The sequence below is a fragment of the Acomys russatus genome, chromosome 4 (genome assembly GCF_903995435.1).
Source record: "Acomys russatus chromosome 4, mAcoRus1.1, whole genome shotgun sequence".
NCBI classification, from domain to species: Eukaryota; Metazoa; Chordata; class Mammalia; order Rodentia; family Muridae; genus Acomys; species Acomys russatus.
Genome location: NC_067140.1, coordinates 71,052,828 through 71,070,838, shown reverse-complemented (window position 1 = coordinate 71,070,838; position 18,011 = coordinate 71,052,828). Strand labels below are relative to the sequence as shown.

At 41.2% G+C, this 18,011-nt stretch overlaps 1 protein-coding gene across 2 annotated transcripts in view; it reads right to left on the bottom strand.

Annotated features, from left to right (window-relative positions):
- Nucleotides 1-18,011, bottom strand: part of Plcb1 (phospholipase C beta 1) — a 690,315-nt gene that overhangs the window by 97,531 nt on the left and 574,773 nt on the right. For both annotated transcript variants that reach the window (XM_051144700.1, XM_051144701.1), the window contains exons 25-27: nt 17,492-17,545; nt 14,474-14,693; nt 7,050-7,230 (exon numbers count right to left, since the gene is read on the bottom strand). In XM_051144700.1, the coding sequence (XP_051000657.1) occupies nt 7,050-7,230; nt 14,474-14,693; nt 17,492-17,545 (455 nt within the window). The remainder of the gene's footprint in view (nt 1-7,049; nt 7,231-14,473; nt 14,694-17,491; nt 17,546-18,011) is intronic.

Sequence of the window (18,011 nt, the reverse complement as noted above, 5' to 3'; positions counted from 1 at the left end):
TTTACAATACTTCAAAACCTACTTACAAAAAAGCAGGGAGCTGTAGTCTAAGTGACACATGATGACTTGTGTCATTGCAGCTCTTTGGGCTTTATGATTCTGAAAGCCATAGTGGCTACTTGCTTCAGAATAAATGAAATAAATAGTTGTTGCTTGAAATAGCCACCATTGCAGACAGGTTTTCAGACTATTAGCAATGCAGGTCTGACTAGAAGAGATAACATTTGTCTTGTTTGTAACATGCTTATAAATCTTGGATTCTATGATCCATGTGGAAGGCAGGCCCAGAAACTCTGTCCATGGAGATAAACATCATGTCAATCCTTTTTCTAAATACAAAAATATATCATTTCAGTATCCTTCATTTGCCAGCGGAAGTGCAGCAATTATTGCAATTCCAAGCTGCTTAACCTAAAAGACATGGATTCTATTTTGATATTTTCCTTATACCACAGTGTCTTCCTTCTCAAGCTCCTTTTGTTGGTACCAGAGCTATTATCTGATTTGCCTTTGGGTTTGTTGTTCATTAGTGATTTCTTTAATCTTCACTAAGTAGTTATTAACACCATCAAATTACATCCAGACAATATACATTGTGTTCAAGAAAACAAAAAGAAAGAAGGGAAGAAAGAAAGAAAGATCAAGGCTGAAAATTTGTTGCTTTAAACTAAACATTCTAATTATTTTATTTTTTAATTTTTAAAAAAAATATTAATTTATTCAGATTACAACTCAATTGTTACCCCATCATTTGTATCCTCCCATTCCTCCCTCCCTCCCTCCCACTTTCACCCTATTCCCCTCCCCTAGGTCTATGACCGAGGGGGACCTCCTCCGCCACTATATGGTCATAGGCTATCAAGTCTCATCTTGGTAGCCTGCTCATTCTTTCTCTGAGTGCCACCAGGCCTCCCCAGCAAAGGGAAATAGACAAATATGGAGCATCAGAGTTCATGTCAAAGTCAGTCTCCGTTCTCCACATAACTGTGGAGAATGTCCTGTCCATTGGATAGATCAGAGTAGGCATTCAGTGTTTACTACTGTATTGTCCTTGGTTAGTGCAATAGTTTGAGGAGACCCCGTTGGGCCCCAATCCACCCATCCTGATGTTCTTCTTGTAGGTTTCTAGGACCCTCTGGGTCCTTCTATTTTACCATCCCCTATATTTCTCTTACCTAGAGTCTTAGTAGGATGTCCTCACATCTATCCCAATCTTCTGGTAAGTGAAGACTTTTGTGGGACATGCCTTTTGGGTCCAATTATAAGTGAGTATATAACATGTGAGTCTTTCTAATTATTATTTTAATATCTCTGAGAGGTGAGTCACTCCTACATTCTACAATATAAGAAAAATTAACATCCTAGTCAAAGGAGACTTTCTAAGAATTCTTGTATATACTTCTTGATTTATAAATAGTGATACAGATACAAAGGAGGTGAACTAGTTTTATCAAAAGGTACATATATGAAAACATCTTTTCTCCTCTTCTCAATCCTGTACAAATCATCCTTAGGAAAGGATTGTTACCATATTCTATTCTAGCCATGTAGTTAAGTTTTTATTAATTGTTTTTTGAAATCTTACATGCAAACTATGAGGGATGTACAAAGATTATGGGTTTTTTCCTAAAATTAGCTCTGATTCTATGTCTTTCCCTGCATTCACACTTTGTATTGTGATTTACACGTGCTCAAAACAAATAGACTCTATTTTTCTAAACATTGACAAGTTCTATGACTTAACCAATATACTAAAGAAGTTAAGAAGTCTTGGGAGACTTTCCATAGAGGTCTGGTGCTTGTAAAGAACCAGGGGCGATGAAGGGATCTTCCAAGGATGGGCAAATAGCACAGTGTAATAAAGAGATAAAAGGAAACTGGAAAAGGAGAATTAAATGGGGAGGGAGATGGAAGGGTAGGGAAGGGGAGGGAATATGCTGAGAGACAACTAAAATTAAAAGCCTTTTGAAAAGCTTTATGGACACCCATTACTGTAAAATACACACACACACACACACACACACACACACACACACACACACACACACACACACTATTGGTTATTCTCCATAGCCTTATAGTAAGCTTTCATTGCTGAAGACTCAACTTACTTATACCATTGACCATGGAGAAACAGAACTCCCAAATTAGAAGCTTAACCACCTACTGATTATCATTCATGGTACAGGAAGATACTTTGCATGGTAATACAGGAAAAAAAAATTAATCATCAACATCACTCAGCTACAAACCCTGTGACCTACAACAGAGATTTGCATGTGAGCTATATTAGCAATAGTGTGACAAATGTTATGGGAGTGATCATTCATTCTTTTATTAGATGTAAGGCCTACTTCATGAGATGGAACACATACCTGGTATTTAAAAAGTCCCTAAAGACTCTAAGATTAGATAAAATTATATGCCCTGGGCGAAAATCTACTATTCTTCTTCTTCTAAAGGAATATAGCAAAAAAATGACTACTAATGACATAGCACTATATACTTATTGGTCAGAGTATCACTTAATCCTCAACAGAGAAGCTGCTTCCTGCAGTAGATGGCCACTAACACAGAGACCCATAACTGGACAATGTGTAGAGAGTGAGAGACTTTGGATGACTCGTTCCGAAACAGGATGTCACTGTCAAGTCCCTCATCTCAAGACTCATGGACTCATGAAAAGGAGGAAGAGGGAAAACTTTTAGGGCCAGAGGCGGTGGACGACTCTTCATAACAGGAGTGATGCATGTAAGGTGATAGCACGCACAAGACCTATGGAGGTTCAAAGCAGACAAAAATCCCAGCGCACAAAAGGGAAGGAGACACAAAGTCCAACCCCTATGCAAGAAGCCTTTTGTGGCTGATACCTGCTGGGAAGGGTTAGGCATGGTTCCATGCCCAGGAGTAGCTGGACAAGGCAAACCAGACCCCATTGACTTGTGTGCACACTGTCTCATTGGTCTTCATCCACTTTTGTCTTACTGGGTTTTTGTTGTTGTTGTTTTGATTTTAGTTTTTTGGAAGTTTGGGCTTTTTTTTTTTTTTTTTTTTTTTTTTTTTAAAGAAAATGTTATGCGGGTAGAGAAGTGGCAAAAATCTGAAAGGAGTAAAATGAGGGAAAAGAATATGATCAAAATATATCTCATAAAGCTTTTGAATAAAATTTATATATATGTTATGTATTCTAGCTTCTAAATAGCAGAAAAGAAAAAAAGGAAGGAAGGAAGGAAGGAAGAAAAAGAGAACTAATTCCATTAGTATGAAAAGGACTTGGCTAAGAAATCACCCCTAGGAAGATAGGTGCACTTTAAGACAATGTAATTTTCCTTCCCAAATTTTCTGCCTCCTTGTACAGTCCATTGGAGCCTTCATGAGGTCTAGCTGGGTCTATATACATTTTCTGAGCCCTTGCACAGAAAGCTGTAACTAGTCGTTTTCCTCTGTTTTTCAGTTTTGGCTGCTGGCCAGAGCCTACATAGGTTATCTTTTTGTGAGTTGGAGGCCAGCATACTCTACACAGCAAGTTCTAGACCAGCCAGGTTTCCAGGTCTCCAGGACCAGATTTCAGTTCTCAGCACCCACAACAGGTGGCTCACAACTCTCTGTAACACCAGCTTGAAGAGATAAGACGCCCTCTTCGGGTCTCCATGGACACCTGCATACATGCGGTACACACACACACACATGGTATATCCTCCCACAGACACACAAATAAAATAAAAATAATATTCTTTCACTTAAAAGATCATTCAATGGAATAGAGAAAACACGTGGTTCCCCTTGTGACCCTGGTGCCAGGAGAGATTATCAGTTGGATATCTGGAGCTTTAGTTCCTTCCTAGGAGCCAGAGTCCCTGGGTACTAGAAACAAACCTTCAGGCCGTTCACTGAGATGTTCTGTGGTTCACAAACTTGAGTGGGTGCGGGAGCTTCCATCTGTGTTTTCACACCCCTATATTAAGCACCATTTCCTTCTCCTGTGAATACAGGCAGGCACCCTAGCCTGATAGATACTCGCCATGACAGATGCCATTCATCCAGACCACTCATCAGGTTGTGAAAGGCACAGTTTTAATTAAAAGGAACTTTAGGCTGACTCTAACACAGACAGTCTATACACCTCTTCAACTTGAGTGTATGCCAGGCACCCAGGACTCAGATCATGATGGAGGCAATCTGGGAAGGGACCTAAGATCTGTGTGTTTAACAAACTTGTGGTTCTGGGACTTCCTCTGAATGACCACCATGAAGTGATCTGCATGTAGACACACACCCTCTGAAGCCACTGTCTATGAAAATTGTATGTATTGCATGTGTCCTGTGTTAATATGAATGGACAAGGCCTTCAGAAGCATTCTCTTGGCATTTTACAGTTTACAGATTTGGCACATTTTTGCCACATCTTTGCTTTCCTGTCAGCTTGCTGGTGTCTTTCTGACTGATTTCATGTGATAAAATTCTATGTCATACACTCCCTAAGTGCATAAGAAGTGACTGGATCTGGAAGGACAGTCGTCATCTATTATTAAAACTAGCTTTGGCTCTCTTGGGTCTGTCAAGGCAATTCCTCCCTCACCCCTGCCCTAATCCCCTCCCAGGCATTCATTTACTGTATCGATCTTTAGAAAAGTAATACTTAAATTTTTTTATGTCTGTGTGTGTGTGTCTGTGTCTGTGCCCGAGTGTATGTGTGTATCCTTGTGCACATAGCACCAGCAGAGTTCAGAAAAGGTATTGGATCCTCTGGAACTGGAGTTACAAGCAGTGGTAAGCTATGATGTGGGTGCTGGGAACAGAACCCAGATGCTCTGGAAGACAAGTCAGTGCTTTTAACTCTTAAGCCATCTGTCTAACCCATTACAGCCTCCATCTTATTGCAGTAGTCTACCAACCAGGCAACTCACCCAAAGCTTTGAGGCTTGTTACAAACACCTCTTTGAACTTCTTAAAGTTTTAAGGCCTTAAACACATTTAAGTTCCAGGTCCTCAAAGAAGGTTCTTGGAACAGAATTATCATTAAGAGTCCATTCTATGGAAGACTGATGATTTAGGATTTAGGACAGGGCCTCAATCTGGACTTGAACAAGCTCTCCAGAGGATCCTGATGTATGCTTTACGTTGAGAATAACTGACCGAGTAGAATACGATTTTGGATAGGTAAGTCTCATGATTTTGAATTTTTAATTTTATATTGTCATAAAGGATTCAGGATGAAAACAAAAGGATTACACCAAGTGACCTATTACATAGTACGCTTTCTCTTTTTCCTTAATAGTTTAGGTTAACATAATAAAATAAAGGGTTTCAATATTACGTTCATACACGTGCATAATTGTGTCTTGTTTATATTCAACTCTCCTTTCCTCCACTCCTCTTCTTTTTTCCTTTATCCCAAACAGCATCTTTTCTGCTTTCTTGAATATTATATGTATGTATGTATGTATGTATGTATGTATGTATGTATGTATGCATGTGAATTTATTCACAAATCTAGCTCCTATGAGAGAAATGGGATATTTTGCTTCTTTCTCTATTAACCTTTCTTGTTCTCCTTTTCCTGTTCTTTTCCTCTCCTTCCCCTTTGGAGTGACTGTTTCATGATACATGTTTATATTTCAATCTAGATTTGCACATATGAAGGAGAACATGTGATATGGCATTCGGAGTCTGGCTTATTTAACTTAACATGATGACCTCCAGTTACATTCATTTTCCTGTGTGTGGAATAACTTATTCTTCTCTATGGCCAAGTAACACTCAGTGGGCCTTTACCACACTTTCTCTATCCACTCATTTTTTGATGGATATCTTGCCTGTTTCCTACCTACTGACTATTGTGTTTAGGGCAGATATAAATATTAATGTGCAAGTGTCTCTGAGGTATGTTGACTTAGATTCCTGTGGGCAGCTGAGTCATATGGTAATGCTAGTTTTCGTTGTTGAGAGCTTTTATAACTGATGTTTATAACTGGTTTACACTTCCACCATCCAGCTTATGGAAGTGTTTGTTCCTCATCCTCACTAGTATTTGTTGTCATTTGTTTCAATAATGCCAGCCATTTTGACCTGGGTGAAATGGAATCTCAAAGTAGTTTTAATTTGCATATCCTTGACAACTAACGATGTTGAATATTTTTGAATATTTATTGGTCATTTGTATTTCTTCTTTAGAAAACTATTCAATTCATTTGCCCATTTTATTGATTGGATGATTTTTTTTCATGATGTTTAAATTGTGCATTTCTTTATATAGATTCTAATTTCTTGTTAGATGTATTGTAGGCAAAGGTTTTCTTCCTTCCATAGGTGGTCTTTTCAAACACAGTGAATCTTCTTACAGACTCACAGCAAAAATATAGATAATTCAGTGAAACTATTTCCTCAAAATACTACTCATTTCGGTCAAGGTTATTCATTTCAGTTCTTTTGTGTTTGGCATTAGCTTGTTTTCAAGGCTAGTACTTTATTGCTAAATTCACATCGTGTGCCTCTGTGTGTGATTAAATGCCAAATAATCCTATTATTTATTAAGGGGTCAACAACAGTATCAGGAATTTCACAATCCATGAGAAAATATTTTGGCAGGCAAGCCTTATCACTATCAAAGAGGGTGTCTTTTGCTTTCCCAGGCACCCTTGCGGTTTTGAAGGGACATCAGGACCATGGGCAGTGTATAGTTCTGTTGTGTCTGCTCTTAAAAAGCTCAGTGAAAGTGAAAATGTGCTTGCAGCACATGCCTTATTTTTGAAAGAATTTTTTTTTTTATTTTTAATTTTTTCCTTTCTTGTGCTATCTCAACGATCCCCTGAAACTTATCAACATTCCAGGGAAGGTAATGACAGCCCATACGTCCACGAAAGGATTAGAGGAATTTATCAAGCCTGCAAGAAGTGTTGGTGTGGTGGAAACTGAGTAGCCTCTGTGCACTCCACACCGGGGCCATTTGCTTCCATACTGTTGCCGTTGAGTCATCTGAGAGCAGCAAACATTTGCTCTTCCAGCGTGCCCCGCAGCTGCACAAACACAGCCCATGCTCCTTGGCTTACCAGTTTAATGTGCTCTCGCTTCTGGTACTTCTCACTGTAGTACTGCTCCTGCCGAAGATTAAGCAGCTGCTGTTGCTGCTTGTCTTTCAAGTCTATTAGCTTCTGGGTCATTTCGGCATCCAGGGCAGCGAGGTCTTGCTCAATGGCTGATGAGCCATGGTCAGGGCTGCTGGGTTCAGTTCTGCAAAGACACAGACAAGAGCTTGGCTCAGGAGCTGTGCAGGTGGTACCAGGTGCTCAGAAGGCTCTAAAGTGCCTCCTCTTGAGGTCACCTGGCTTGGAAGTAGAGACAAAGCCACTAGAAAGAGAAGGTGAGAATCCCATATGCACACAGAAACCAGTTTTGAGTAAAGCGCTCTTCACATTCTGTGGAGTGCTTGGGATGGGGGGGGGGGGTAACAATGGATAACGGAGTGAGAAGATGATGTAATGAGCACAATGTCTGATGATTAAGTTGAGGAGTCTGTAGGATTTACTTGTAGATTAAGGGAGATGGGAGACAGGAAGGCACAGCTTGAGTCTCAGGGTCTTGGCTTCTCCTGATACATCTTTACATATGGAATGTTTTCAGACTGTTTGCATTTTGGCAGAGAGTCTAAAAAACAACAACACAGTAATGCACCTACATCTTCCATAAAAACAGGGTCAAAGCCACTCCAAAGCTTCTAGAAGTAAATCCTTGGGTGATCTGATCCTGGGAAAGCATTTTTCTCTCTGGGAAGAACATGCAAGCTCGTCTTAATCAGAGAAGGAGAATTATCTAGCCTATATTTCCTTTCCTCAGAGGCTAAGAAGTTAACTCAGTGTTCAAGGATAGTAACTACATCAAGAGTTGGTGGTGTGTTGCAGAAATATATGTGAGCTACGCATGTGATGTTTTGCCATGTACGTCACTTGGAACTTTTAGTAGCCATCTTTAAAAAAGAAGTGATACTAATATTAATAAGATACATTATAAGCTGGGTGTGAGATGAATACTTGTAATACTAGGATTCAGGAGCCTGAAACAGATTGTGAATTTGAGTGTCATCTCAATGATAAGGTAAACCCTGGACTCAAAATAATAATTGTGTGTGTGTGTGTGTGTGTGTGTGTGTGTGTGTATGTAGGTATGTATGTATGTTATTTTATCTAATTAAAAGAAGCAAAAAGATGTATTATTTTAGTTTTCTTTTTAATGGCGTCAAAGAAATCTGGTATGTAGTTCCTAGTTAAAGCACATCAATCATAGTACTGATAAAATGTATTTTATTCTTGCCTAGGTTAAATGTGAACTTTCCCACTGAGATAACCGCCTTCCCCCAGTCCAAATGAGCCACATTTCAGGAGCCCAATAACCATATGTGGCTCATGGCTCCCTTCTAAGGTCTGTGTGTGTGTGTGTGTGTGTGTGTGTGTGTGTGTGTGTGTGTGTGTGTGTGTGTGTACGCGTGCCTGTGTTCAGGAAGCATGGAGGTCCCTGTGCTCACAGATAAGTAGTAGGGAACCTGGATTGTTAAATCACACAACACACAGTGTTGTCCCTTCAAAGACAAGGATGCGTACAGGATTTCTCCCCAGAAGGCTGTGCATGGTGTGGTTTACAGCCTGGTGACCTTTGTGCTGTATATGTGGCTGAGACCACACCAGATGCTGCCCTAGACCCTTATCACAAGCTTGGTTTTCTCAACCCATAAGCCCATCTTTATGGAGAATGTCACATGTTCTTTACGAAGAGTTTCATATTGTTACCTCAATCTTTATTTAGTTTACTTTGTGCTTTGTTTTGCACATGAGGTTGAGTTAATTATCTATAGAACATTTTCACCAAATTGTGCTGAGCTAAAATATGCCTAAAATAATCTACTTGTGGCCAGATTCCTAAGATTGAACCAACACTGCTATTTTGTTATGTTGAACCGAACTACTTCCTTGCCTCCTGCGCATCATTACTCTGCTGGCCGTGATGGTCACAGAGACCGTGTGTGTGTGTGTGTGTGTGTGTGTGTGTGTGTGTGTGTGTGTGTGTGTTTCAACCAGAGTACAAGGTTTTGGAAGCCCTTCCTGGCTTTTTCTACATGCTGACATCTTCAGACATTGTGAATTACAGAAGTGTGTCCATATGCATGTCTCCCGAGATGTTATTTTGATGCCCTATTAGAAATTTGTAAAATATGGTCTGAAAACAAATTTTAAAAGTGAATGTGTGCATCATTAAAGTGGAGTTTTTAGGAGATATATTAGAGCAAACTTTGCCTTCCCTGGCTGTATCGTGACAGATAAATGCTGATTTTGCCTTTAGCTTCCTCCACCGAAGAGTGTCAAATTTTACCTATAAGGAAAGGTGATTTCTTTGCTAGTATTTAAAAATCAAGTCTTGCATTTTGATTGTGTTTTCAAGGTGAGCACATGTTACATCATATGTCACAATATGGCTGTGAAGCTGCATCCTGTCTTTCTCTGCAACCTAGCGGCAAAGACGACGATTCAGAATACAGTGAGAGGAAGGATGTGTCACAGCCTACTGCATTCTCAGGCCATGGACAGGTGGCTCATACACTCGCAGCTTCGGGGCGAGCTATAGAGTTCCCAGCTAGAGAAGAAGGCTGTATTTCTTGGTGACAATCATTCACTATAAGTCAATCCCTTGAAAGACTTTAATGAGCACCAATGACACATTTCCAGAAAGGCTCTGTGAACGCTATGCCAGTTTCCTGGACCTGTGATGATTGCAAGATTACCCTGACCACATGTCCCCATTTATCAGCTAAGAGGAAAAACCAGGACATCTCATAAGAGAAATGTATTAAAATTCTACCCTGGAACCCAAGCATCGAAAAGGCCAAAGTAAAATATTATAAAACTGAAGTTAGTCTCAGCTAGTTCAGGGCCAGCCTGAGCTATACATAGTCCATATTTCAGAAACCCAACCAACTAACCAAATAAACAAAGGAACATTTTTAATCCAAACTACAGAAAGTCAAGTAAAGAGGGAAACAACAATTTAAAGTGCTTTTCCCTACCACTGTGATATTTACTAAAATGCACACTGAAATAGAACTAAAGGATACATTTGCTTTAAAAAATATGTCTTCTGGACTATGTATTTTAACACCATAAAAATATTTTATGTTTTAAATTGTGTGGACTGGTGTTCATGATGACATTAGAATAATGTCCAACACAAAGCTATTAGTGTTCATTAAATAACTAAAGTTTAAAATGTAAAATTGTTTTAATATTTAGTAAATAAACCCAAGGAAGACAAAAATTGTTCCCTATGAAGACAATAAGAAAACTTAAGTTACCTTCACTTCACTTGTAGCTCCCTAATTACTAAACATTGAAGAAAATATTTTCATAGTTAAAAAAAAAAAAAAACCATTGATTAGAGAGCAAAAGATTAGTAATCACCAACAAGCTTGCAAAGAATGCTCCAAGAAAACACATGATCACAATGGGCTCAGACATTTAGAGCACTTGCTGAGTAACCTTATCCACAGAAGCAGTCACCACTGTCTAAATCCTTTGTGGGACATAGGAGCCTCTTGTGGAGACAGTCACACCTCGGGGTTCCAAAGCTACCAGGCCACAGAACACAGCTGATGGGTAGGCACCGTGCTTTGGCCCCACTGTGGCTGCTTGTGTTTCTGAGCAGGTCATGGTGTGAGTGGGCTTTAGGCCCATGTTACTGCACTGTGGTGGATGTCTGTCTAGACTTTACAGTGTTGCTGTAGGGAACGCTCAGTACTTAGTTCCTTTGCGTGGCCTCTTCTTTCTATTTGGAAACTTTCTTTGAGAGGTTGTATTCACCTGTTGCAAATGTAATAGCTTTGATAGGTTACAATTGGCTAAGGATGGACCCTAGTTTATGGAGTAATATCTTTAGAAGAAGGAGAAATTTTAGGCAGGTGTACTTATACAGAGAGAAAGCCATGTGATAGTGTGACAAATCTACAGGCTAAGGTAAGTCAAGGCTATTTCCTGTAACTGCCAAAAGGTGGAAGAGTCCAGGAATGATGTTCCACTCCACCTCTAAGAGCTGATGCTCTGCTGCCATGCTGAGTTTGGATCCTATCTTCTGGACTGTGACATAGTGTTTTAAGCATCCAGTTTGCAGCACCATGCTCTATGGTCCTAGAGAATCACGCTAGCACATCTGCCTAACACATTTTTCATACTCAATAGAGGAGCTTGCCCAGGAGTGGAACAACAAGCCCACACCAGAAGGCAAAAGACCCCACTGAGATCAGCCAGAGCCTATGCCACAAAGCCCAGGACCATCTATACATGAACAAGCTGTAGTGGAATTTGAAAGCAAATGCCAAGCCGAGATCCATATGGAAATCTGAATACTGAGATTCAGACGTTTGGCAGCAGGCATCTGCTACAGTTTAGAAGTAAACCTTGCCATCTTCATGCAGGAGATCTGACAGCAGAGGAGCCCATGTGCCTGGGAAATCCTCCTGTCCCCTTATCATCACAGCACAGTCTAACCAAGGAGCAGTGGTTTTTATGTGGCTGGGAGGGAGATTGAAGATGTAGGTAGGATCTAAGCAAGGCTGTCATGGTGTCTTTCAATTTCTGGGACACCACTGAAGAGTTCTGGACCAAATCTTATCAATAACAAATATTTGAACCAAAGGTGCCAGCAAAGCCCTGTAGTTTGTTAGAACTGTAAAGGCCCCACCACAGGCCTGAACCAGACACAGAACCAGGAGTCTGCACCCGAGCACCTGTCTTACTGCTCCTCCTATGAGGTGTACTCTGAGTCACACTGCTTTATCCAGATGGGGGAGTGCCTTGAACAGATGTAGCCACGGTGATTACATATATTTCTGTCGCCACAAGGATACCCAGCAGCTACAGTGTCACACAGGCCATGTTTTCTCTCCTCCAGGTATCCATTTCACATCCTACAACAACATAAGAGTCCTTTCTTCCATTTCTATGATCCTCTTTCTGGGAGAAATAGTTATCAACACTCAGCTAGACTCCTGAGAAAGTATGCCTTCTAGTCTCTTGGCTCCTCTTTGAGTCCTCAATCCTGACAGTACCATCTGGCACCATGACTTCAGTACCACCTCCTGCAAGCATGGCTGAACCAGAACCTGTCCCTAGCTCATGTACATCTGAAAGGCCCAACATAAGAGCCATCTTCTATACAGCAGCCAGGTGTGTTTTCTGAGGCCATTAATTTAGATTATACAAACTTCACTAATTTTTTTTTCTTCATTGGATTCTTAGTCAACCACATAAGTTCCGAGTTACTTGTCACTTGCTTTAGAAGACCTCAGTTAAACGGCGTTCTCTCCTAGCCGTTAATGCTTCATTTTGCGTCACCACATGGGACTTACTAAATCTCAACCATTTTGCCAACTCTACAGTCTTGGGAACAAATCAAAATCTGCTTCCAATCTTTCCCTTGGGCTGGAACCATCTCCTATTACTCTCTTTATGGTTGGCCATGATTGACTCCCCAGAAGTCACCTCATTCTATACTGACATGTCAGAATGGCTCTCCCAGCTGGGAGTGGTGGCACATGCATATAATCCCAGCATTTAGACACCAAGGCAGTAAGATAATGAGTTCTAGTCCATCCCAAGCATCTTAGTTAGTGTTGCTATTGCTGTGATGAAACTTCCATGGCCAGAAGCATCTTGGGAAGGAAAGTTTTATTTGGTTTATACTTTCTGAGTCACAATCCATTGAGGGAAGCCAAGGCAGGAACTCAAACAAGGTGGGAACCTGGAGGCAGATGCTGTGCAAAGGCCACAGAGGGGTGCTACATACTGCCTTACTCCTCAAGGTGTGCTCGGCAGCTTGCTTTCCTATAGAACCCAGGACCGCCAGCCCAGGGGTGTCTGCATCCACAATGAGCTGAGTCCTCCCAAATCCATCACTAATTGAGGAAATGCCCTCAATGTTTGCCCACAGACAATCTTATAGAAGCATTTTCTCATTTGAGATTGCCTCCTCTCATATGACTCTAGCTTGGGTTAAGTTAACATACAAAGTAGTTGGCACACCAAGTTACACAATGACACTCAGCTTCAGAATTCTAGAGACTGGGTATCATCTAAGTAGTGATGCACAAGTCTGTGGGCTCTATCCCTAGCACTTCAAAAAAATAAAAAATAAAAAACCACAACAACAACAACAACAACAAAAACCCCACAAAAATCCACCAAAGGATGTTCTCTTCTGAGGCCAATTCTACATCACAATATTGCTCCTATTTTTAATATAATGGTTATTCTGTATGGTTACATTTGCTGTTCATTTTCCTCTCATTACTGTGATGTCTTGGGTTTCTAGTGCTGTGATAAAATGTCATAACCAAAATCAATTTGGGGAGCAAAGGGATTATTTCATCTAATACTTCCAAGTAGTAATTCATCATTGAAGGAAGTCAGGGCAGGAACCTGGAGGCAGAAGCTGATCCAGTGGTCATGGAGAAATGTTGCTTATTGGCTTGTTCCTCATGGCTTGCTCAGCCTGCTTTCCTGTAAACCTCAAGGCCATTAACCCAGGATGGTACCACCCACAGTGAGCTGGGTCCTCTCACACCAAACATCAATCAAGAAGATGCACCACAGGCAGTTGGGTGGGAACATTTTGTCAACTGAGCTTTTTCCTCTGTCAAAATGACACTAGCTTGTGTAAGCTGACATAAAACTAACCAGCACACACGCCAATATATTTGCTTTTTGAGGGTAAAATTTCATACAACCATTGCATCATCAACAGGGCAGGAGACACAGAGCGACATTATCTAGTAGCTATGCTAGGCACACTTCTTTCCAGAACATTCTGAGTGTTCTGAGTGAATGACGCTGTGAGAACCCCAGACCCCAGCATACCACAGGCAATCATGGGGTTCAGGCCTCAAAAGAAAGCTGAAACATCTCCCTCCCCAAGGCAAGTAGTCTCGTCAACTAGTTTCTAGGCACTTGTGAGTTCTGGACCCACTCTTTTGGCAGCTCCTATGGTGGGGGTCGTGCATCAGCCACATGACATCTGAGTCGCAGGATAGCACCCTGGAAGTCTAATTGTGGATGTACCCCAGAATTTGTTCAAATGAAGAAACCCATACCTGCATTCCCAGCTTTTCCAAAAGCAGAGAAAGAGCTGTCAGTGGGGTTTAGCCATTTCAGACTTGTCTGGGCAACTAGCAAGATATTGTGTCTCAGAAAGAAAACGGAAGGAGGGGAAGAAGAGACGGAGGGAGGAAAAGAGGAAAAGAGGGAAGAAACGAAATTTAGCTCACGAGCAAATATCAGCTGAAATGACTCAAGAACAATGGATAGGAGAGCACACAGTGTGACTTTCCTGCCTGTGGTGGCACAGGTTAAGAGATGTGGCAGAACACACAAACCACCGAGCACACATGGCAGCCCTTCTTCTTTCGTGGTATAAAACTAGCAAGTACCAATGGACTCACTTTTTCTTGCTGTCCTTTTTGGCGGACTTTTCCAAGGCTGCTCTCCTTCTCAAGTAGTCATTCTGAATCTCGTTGTACTTGGAGGTATGCTCCTTAATGAGCTCGGTGGTTTTCTTGTGGTGTCTCTTGACCAGATCTTTCATTTCTTTGTAGTGCTTCTTTTGAAGTTTCACGAACGACTTCTGTTGCTTGAGCTCTTCGATGGTTTGCGCCTCTACTTCTGCAACAGAGCAGCAGAAGAGCTGAGCGATGGGGTGTACTGAGAGTCCAGGGGAAAGCACAGTGACATCCTCCCTCATCTGCACCGAGAGCTTGGATGGCAGGCTTGTCAGTCAGCTCTGACTTGACAGCTTAAACCTGTGCTGCCAAACCTTGCAGAGAGCCTGGTCCTTCATCTGAAGCTTGGAAGTTTAGTTTTCCTAGAAGTGGAGTTTAGGACGGGGATTTGGGTGCCTGTGACTCACTGTGGGCTGAGTGGAGGGGAAGGACGGAAGTAGACCAGGAGTGGAAGCAACCCAGCAAGGGTGCACATTAATTTCTGTCTGATGTTTGAATACTCCCAGAGGAACCCCAGGTGTGTACAGCACCCAGGGTTGGTCTCCTCATGATTAAAGGAGGCCAGCTTCTTGGGAATTTGGGACAGTCAAATGGGAATACAACCTTCTAGAGAGGATCTCCCATTAGATAGAGGGCGATTTTACAGAGAAATAGAAACTGTGGGCTGTGGCAACCTAGCCTTGCTATGGCTGGGAATATCCCACATCAGAGGAAAATGAAGCAGGTACCCAACTCTATCCTTTTTAAGGATGATGACATTTCTATTAGTTCACAAGGCTGGTCTGATGGTAAAATATATTTTAAAAAACTCGTGGAAAGTGTTTAATCTTTTTTGGCTCCATGCCTTCTTAATGCTGTGGCCCTTTAATATAGTCCCTATGTTGTGGCCACCCCCAACCTTAACATTACTTTTGTTGCTACTTCATAACTAATTTTGCTACTGTTATGAATTATAATGTAAATGTTTTTGGAGGTAGAGGTTTGCATGATCACGTGGGTTCAGCATCTCTCAAGGAACTTACTGACAAAGAACACACCACAAGCTTCTTCCTGTATTTCAGTGGATATGGAAGTTGACTGTGTCAAGAAAGTGACCTTTACAGGAAGTTCACAAGGAGACCAACGAAGCCCACAAATCTGGGTGGTCGTGGTGGTGGGGGTTTGCTGCAGATACTGATGCACCAACCAAGGACCATGTGCCATACCCCTCCATAGGAAGCGCGGTCTCCTTGTGGGTCCCATAATATAGGGAGTAGGGGTTACTTCTGACATGGCCTCTGGTGCTCACTTCCACTTGGCAGAAAAGGAAGTGTCCTTTAATCTAATTTTCACAAAGCCTCCAGCAGGGCTGGTGGCCCCCTGTCTGACAGAAGTGTTTTATCCAATACTGAGAAAAATGGTCAAGTATCAAAGCCTGACCTTAAATCTTACTGTATTTCATAGGCCCACTTCACCAGTTCTACAACAGGCCCTTTAAAGCTGCATTCTCACTTCAGAAATCAAGACCCCACATTAGTTTCATATTGCTTTCCCTAGTATTACAAAAGCAAGGACGGGGGGAGCCTTTCAATGTTTGGTGTCTTAACGTCAAGGAATTATCAGAAGTCTGAGTTCACATGTTTCCGTTTCTTGGTCTGAACTTTCTGTTTTAGGAACGACAACAACGGAACAGAAGATGCCATAAATAGTTACGACTTTCAAGGGATTCAGAACTAACGTACGTCAGGAGTCACAGCTACCCTGAAGAGAAGATGAAACGGGCTGTGCATAAACAGGGGCCCCGGAATGGTAGTTTCTGTGGCTAAATACCAATGCCTTTAAACACAACGTCCTTCTCTTAGCACTTGTCTTCCCTAACAGCTCTCTTTTCTCCTTTTGAAGAGAGAAGCTCGGAGAGAACCAGGTACATTTCTTTAATGGTTTCCTTTAGGCTCAAACTTATTCCTGATGGTTGAATAATAATCATGCTTTGAGAATTTATAATCCTGAGGAATTGCTGTATTTTCTGCTTGCTGACTCTACCTTACAAGAAACCGTTTCTAGAACAGGAGCTATGGGCAGTTTAGAACTGGAACTCTCCATGCACCAGCCTTTAAGAAAATGACACTTTAAATCACCTTTGCATAAGCATCCAGACAAAGTGCTAGCTTGGAATATCCCAAAATATAAAAGTAATGCTCATTTGCATAAAGACACAGTATCACTAATGGCTGAGCTGCCCAGAGATAGCCCCAGTTAGGGTGGGGGTACAGACTCACTGCCTCTGTGTGTACAGTTACATATGTTTAGATAACAATTCAGTAACTTGTTTTCTGCATCAGTGTTGTATTGCTTCTCACTGAATTATTTCAAAAACATACTTTGTTGTCTTATAAATCCCTCATAATTTTTATATGTTTTGGTGAAATATGACTGTGTGCATACAGTGCATATATCCAAAATCTCCAGTCTGCCTCACCGTAGGTCAACATCTGGTTCCTACTAATGGTTTTACTTTTCATGAACATATGCATATATTCTTGTTCTGCTCACTTTTAAGACTCCACTAGCTTAGATCAGTTGAGTCCCAAGCTGCTATCAAAGGTCATAAACAAAGTATATATCAAAGTCACAATCGGCTGTATTCTGCATATATGAAATTCCATGTATTGTCAGTACTTTGAGGAGACACACATTCCTGTTAACTGGATTTCATAGTCAGAAGAAAACTATTTTTTTTCCCCTGAAATAGATCTCTCTGAAAACTATTACTTTTAGCCAAGAGGGTCTAGCTGGCCAACTCTGGCTACCTCTCTGTGACTTTACAGTAGACAGTGTGACCAAACTCAGGCCAGATGTGTATAAACTCTTAAAAAATATTAAGTGCTAGTTTTCAGAGATAAGTAGCAATATCCTCCCCTCATAACATTTACTGTATAATTGACTTGCCAAGTCCCATGAAGAAAAGGGGGCAGGGCTCACCTGTTAAGACACTCTGGATCAGATCTTCTGTTTTGGCTGGTGCCTTCACAGAACCTGCAGCCAAAGAGATCAGAGAAATAGCTTCGCTTGTATTTTGAATTTCTAAGCCCATTTTTAAAAAGAATGTTTGGGGATGGGGAGGAGCTCAATGGTAGAGCCCTTGCCCATCTGGGTTTCATTTCCAGTACTTGGGGCCAGTGTGCCTTGAGTCCAGTCTCTTTAGAGACAATGGCTAATTGATGTAGAAAGTTATTTACAACACAATTACTCTAACATTTCTTTAATCTGTAATTTGGCTTCAATCCTATGTCAATAAGTAATTATATGTATTCTCCATGTAGAGGGAGACATCAAACCACTTGGATCAAAACAAGAAATTCAATTTCAGTAATGCTACTGCCATCTTCTGGCACAATCAGGAATGGCATGATTAAAGATGGCTGATCAAAAGGCAGCACTTTGGCAGTGGAGAACCATTATCAACGCCAAAATCACTGAGCAAAGTACAAGGGGTAATATG